The sequence below is a fragment of the Erpetoichthys calabaricus genome, chromosome 3 (genome assembly GCF_900747795.2).
Source record: "Erpetoichthys calabaricus chromosome 3, fErpCal1.3, whole genome shotgun sequence".
Taxonomy (NCBI): Eukaryota; Metazoa; Chordata; class Cladistia; order Polypteriformes; family Polypteridae; genus Erpetoichthys; species Erpetoichthys calabaricus.
Genome location: NC_041396.2, coordinates 252,144,844 through 252,149,726, shown reverse-complemented (window position 1 = coordinate 252,149,726; position 4,883 = coordinate 252,144,844). Strand labels below are relative to the sequence as shown.

The following is a 4,883-nucleotide window of genomic DNA, read 5'->3' as shown; positions in this document are numbered from 1 at the left end:
TGCATGTGTTTGCGACATTGTGAGCATACAACTGGAGAGCCTGACAACTACGCACTCTTGTTTTATTAGAAACTCTTGTTATGGAAGCTCTGCATGAAAATATGGGATTTTTTTTTCCTTGGCCATCACTACAAACAGTGGGTTGGGTTTACTTTGAGATTTTGTGCCTTCAATTTCTTTTGCATTTCAATTGCCTTTTCAAGTTTTCTCCCTGCTTGGTGTTTGACCCATGAAATGCAAACACACCAGCTTCTGTGGTCGAGAACTGATACCTTCATCATTTAGCCTTCTTTGATAGTGAAGAAGCCTTCCATAGGGTCACCAGTGTACACACAGTTAGTAGCCTCACTGATGGAGCAGGTACACTGCCATAACAGAGCCTTCACTTGTTGAATACTTTATTTGTTTATTAGAAACTCAGTTATGTATGCCTTGTTTCCAAAGCTTAGGAAGAAAAGCAGTTCACCAGTAACTGCTGTGATTCTGTGTAAGCAGTGGCATCGTTACCTGTGCTGGTGCCATCGGCGGTGTGGCACGTCTATACGCTGTAACCTGCAGCGGCTTCGGTACATCAGAAGCAGAAACGGCTGCTCTGTGTTTCAGTTCCCTACCCCACCCAACCACACACAGCTTGGCATCAAGGAAGATGGTCAGTTTAGCTGACACTTTTGGCCGGCCTGCACAATAAAATCCAGGATCCAATCTTATACAAAACTGGCTCAGTCAGGTCAAGTCAAGTTTAGTCGTGTTTGTGTCTAGCCGGAGTCTCCTTTCTTCTCTTTTTCTGACTTTCATAAGCTTTAAGATTGAAAGTGTCACAGAGGCAGTTGGCCAGTGTCTTTTAACTGTTTTACAAGGTCAGCCTTGTGAATGGACCACAGTAAAGCAGGGGTGCAGGTTCAATAAAGAAAACTTCTGCGAAGAGGTCAGCATGAGCACACAAGTGACCTGCCAGCTTTTCTTTGTGATGCAGTGACACAAAGTAGTGGTTATCTGGTCAGTTAGGAGGCGTCAGTTCAGAGTTCAGTACAGGCAGAAGTGAGACAGCAGAAAGCAAAGGAGGAGGTCAGTCCCAGGCCAGTCATTCAGTTCACCATCCCACCATGTCTCTTCTCATTAGAGTCATTCAGTCCACCACCTTGGCCTACTGGTGCCAGAAGCTTGAAGCATCTTTGTCAAGAAACACAAGCAGACAGCGGACCTCCTCAGCCCCTAGATGTTAGTTGTACTTGTGACACTGCATCCAGCGCTCAGACTTGCTGAGTGGGTATCCTCGGTCAGCATTCAACTGGCCATTCAGCCTCCAGTACTGGTCCCCCTTGAAGAGATATACCTTTCCATTGGACCAGGTGAGCGTTGCATCCAGGTGGGTTGGGGCCCCCGTGAACAGGGTGGAGATCGGTTTGGGGTATACGCTGAGGTCTGTGTAGGTAAGTTCATCCCACTGCCAGTAGCCATCATCCTGCAAAGATGACAAAGAGAGTCAAACTCGGAAGGCTGCAGGTTCAGAGCCCAGGCATTGCCTTCATTAGTGACCTGTTACTGCTGCTTATGACCAGACGTCTTTTGCATTCATTGTATTTGACTTCAAAAACCCTTTGTTTCTTTTTTTTCTCCTTAACCAGCAGCCAAACAATAATAATAATAATTGTTTACATTAATATAGCGTTTTTCTCACTACTCACAGCACTTTTCATAGTGAGTGTGGAGCCACATCAATCACCAGTAATGTGTAGCATCCACCTGGATGATGCGATGGCAGCCATTTTTGCACCAGCACGCTCACCACACATTAGCTATTGGCTGGTGAAGGGATGAGAGACAGATACTGTAGCCAATTAGAGACTGGGGATGATTAGGGGGCCAGAATGACTAGGCCATGGAGGACAATTCAACCTGGACATTGGCATACACGCTGCTGTTTAAGAAGGATGACCACAGAGAGTCAGGTAAGGAGATGCAAAATGAGCTAACTTGGGGGTCTCGAACTCAGTTCCTATGGGTCTTCGTTTTTGCTCTAATAAATTTAGTAATTAGAAGCAAATTCTTGCTGTTTATAAAACTTGTTATTTACGGTACACAGCATAAACGAATAAAAGCTAATGGTAGTGGGTTGGTAACACTGGTTTATCACTTACCAATGAAACATGGCAGTATTAATCATGAAAGTATGATTATTTTTTTTTAACAAAATGATAAAACACCATGTTGCAAAAATGAGTACACCCTAAAAACATTGCATAATAAAATTAAACAAATTCTTTTCTGAAGCTCGTTACAGTAATTGATCAGCAAATGAGCCCGTTGACCCATCCTGCTCACAGGGGTGTCGTCATGAAGAGTGACCCTTACCCTACTGAATGACCGCCATACCTAAAAACAGACCATATCAACACATGGGAGAAAAGGGTCTGAAGACCTAAGAAGGAAAGTTCTTTCATCACACAAAAGAAGACAAAGGCTGATCACTCTTTGTAAGCCAAAATACAGTCGCAAAAATAGAACAAGTTCAAAACGTGTTGACTTGCATCAAGAGCCCCAAAACATTCACACTGTCGTTGTCAGCTGTCACCTTGTGATGCGTGTTTTTGACAGGAAAATAACAAAGCAAGTACTTTGGAGACATGGAAAGATATGGAAAACTAGCAAGTTGCACCCTACACAGAACTGGAATTGTCGTCGTTCACACAGGGAGCCACTGCTGATGTTAAAGCACAAGAAAGGCCATTTATCCATTAAAAAGGCTGATAAAAACAAAGGTGAAGACTTTGGGTAACATGATATCAATATCAGTCTTTTTGGATCTGATGGTGGCCAAAATGTACAACATCGCGAAAGGAAGGAGTACAGTGAGAAGTGTACGGCCTACAGAGAAGCACAGCAGTGGTAGAGTTCTGATGTTGTAATGAGTCAAAAGCCAAGATGCAACCTTCTCTGTACACCGTAGGTCATCAAGCAATGTTTCAACATAATAACGACCCCTAAAATTCTTCCAATTGCAGCCATTGCTGCATTCTTATGGAACAACAAGCTGAAAAGTGCTAAAATAGCCAAGTATGTCAAGCGACCTCAAACCTAATGAACATCTGTGGGGAACTTTGAAGACACAAGTTGTGCTGCACTGCCCAGCAGACATCAAGGTGCTCAAGGAGATCATCTTCAAGCAGTGCAAAAGGATAAATGTGACAGTAAGCTGTGGACTTGTACACTCGGTGTCAGTGCGGTACGAAAAAGAAATGGCGGACATACAAAGACATACTAGAAACTCTCTCTTTTTCCCTTTCTGTGTTTATATATATATAAATTTATATATTTGCCTCAGCTCCTTTTTCACCACGACAGACCGATGCAGAGCCTGCATCACTGCGGACGCCACACCGATCCACCTGTCGATCTCACGCTCCATTCTTCCCTCACTCGTGAACAAGACCCATATTTCAACCATATACAGTATATATATATATATACACTGTGTGCGTGTGTACTTATATATATATTTAGGTCAAGGTGGGCCTTTAACTCTTATCCTTGTCCTTGCTTTGCCTACAGGCACTCGGCTCGGCTGAAATACATGTACATGTGTGATGAGGCCGTTTGGACCCTTCTACAGTTCAAAGTGGACAAAGCAGCACATAATCTCACCTTAAAAAAGAAGATCTTTTGGTTGACCTCCCAGTAGAGGGCAGCGTCTATGTTCGGAGGGATCCTGGTGAGCAATTTAGGATAGCCTGCGTCCAGCTGGAATTTGGTGTAGCGCCACACTTTGTCACCTGCAACAGAGCAATGATGCATGAACTTGTTAATCTCTGTGTTATGTCACCAGTGACCGCTGAACTGGAAATCCAATTCGCTCAACTGGGATAGTTGCTACTCAGTGGCCATGGGTTCACAGGCAGAATCTCCATGTGAAGACCTGACATGGGGACAGGGCCCGATGCGATTTCTCGCTGGTGACAGGGAAGTGAACATGCTCTTGCACTTCAGACGTGACAAGCATGGCTGGGCTTTCACACCTGTAAATGTAGAGAAAGAGCCTACATGTACTGTACATACACCCAACGCTTTCAGGGTGGCAGACAAACTCACCTTTCAAGAAGTATGTCTTGTTAGTTCTGCCTGAATGAACAACAGCATCAAGGTCCCCCGGCAAACTCTTCCACAGCAAATTGATCTGCACAGGCTTGCTGTGGCCATTGTCGGTCACCATCCACACATAATGACCCTTAAAGGCATACGTCTTCCCAAAGGGTCCTGTGGAGAGAAGCAGCAGCGTTAGAAGAGGCAGCCTGTGTCTTGGTGTGTCAATTATTGTATGAACATCTCTTACCCAGCATGATAGCATCTAAGTCAGCAGTGCACGGGTCTGGTTTGTCATCCTGTTGTTCTGGGATGACCAAGGGCGGTGTTGGTGCACTTGGAGGATGAACGGGTTCACTGGGAACACTGGTGATTCTTTTACCTGAATAAGTAGAGATAGAACAGAACACTGACACATTCAGAGAGACGCCCTCCATTGTGAGGTAAGCCAAACTCCAGAACATTTGGAGAGAAGCACAGAGGGGAAGAATGCACTCACCATAGAGGGCCTGGATCCCCCGGATGTCGTCATTGTGCAGCCTGAAGTGTTGCTTATAACCGGTGTAGACAGCCCCCATCAGTGCGCTGGGGTATTGGGAATGACCAAGACCCAGTGCATGACCAATCTCATGGGCCGCAATGATGCGCAGATTCACTCCCTGGTGGGTCCCCTCTGTCCAGTACTCGTCCTCATCAAAATGGACAACTCCAGACTCTGGGATGTCTGCATGGGCGAGGACTCGACCTACAAGTAGAGTGTAGGGCTGTTTAGAAGGGTTGAACTTGTATAAAACTTCATGTAAAGG

At 45.1% G+C, this 4,883-nt stretch overlaps 1 protein-coding gene across 1 annotated transcript in view; it reads right to left on the bottom strand.

Moving 5' to 3' along the window:
* Positions 1 to 386: 386 nt before the first annotated feature.
* mmp19 (matrix metallopeptidase 19) overlaps positions 387 to 4,883 on the bottom strand; it is a 29,224-nt gene continuing 24,727 nt past the window's right edge. The window contains exons 5-9 of the mRNA XM_028798065.2: positions 4,577 to 4,822; positions 4,328 to 4,459; positions 4,087 to 4,251; positions 3,643 to 3,770; positions 387 to 1,462 (exon numbers count right to left, since the gene is read on the bottom strand). Of these exons, the coding sequence (XP_028653898.1) occupies positions 1,220 to 1,462; positions 3,643 to 3,770; positions 4,087 to 4,251; positions 4,328 to 4,459; positions 4,577 to 4,822 (914 nt within the window). The 3' untranslated portion in view covers positions 387 to 1,219. The remainder of the gene's footprint in view (positions 1,463 to 3,642; positions 3,771 to 4,086; positions 4,252 to 4,327; positions 4,460 to 4,576; positions 4,823 to 4,883) is intronic.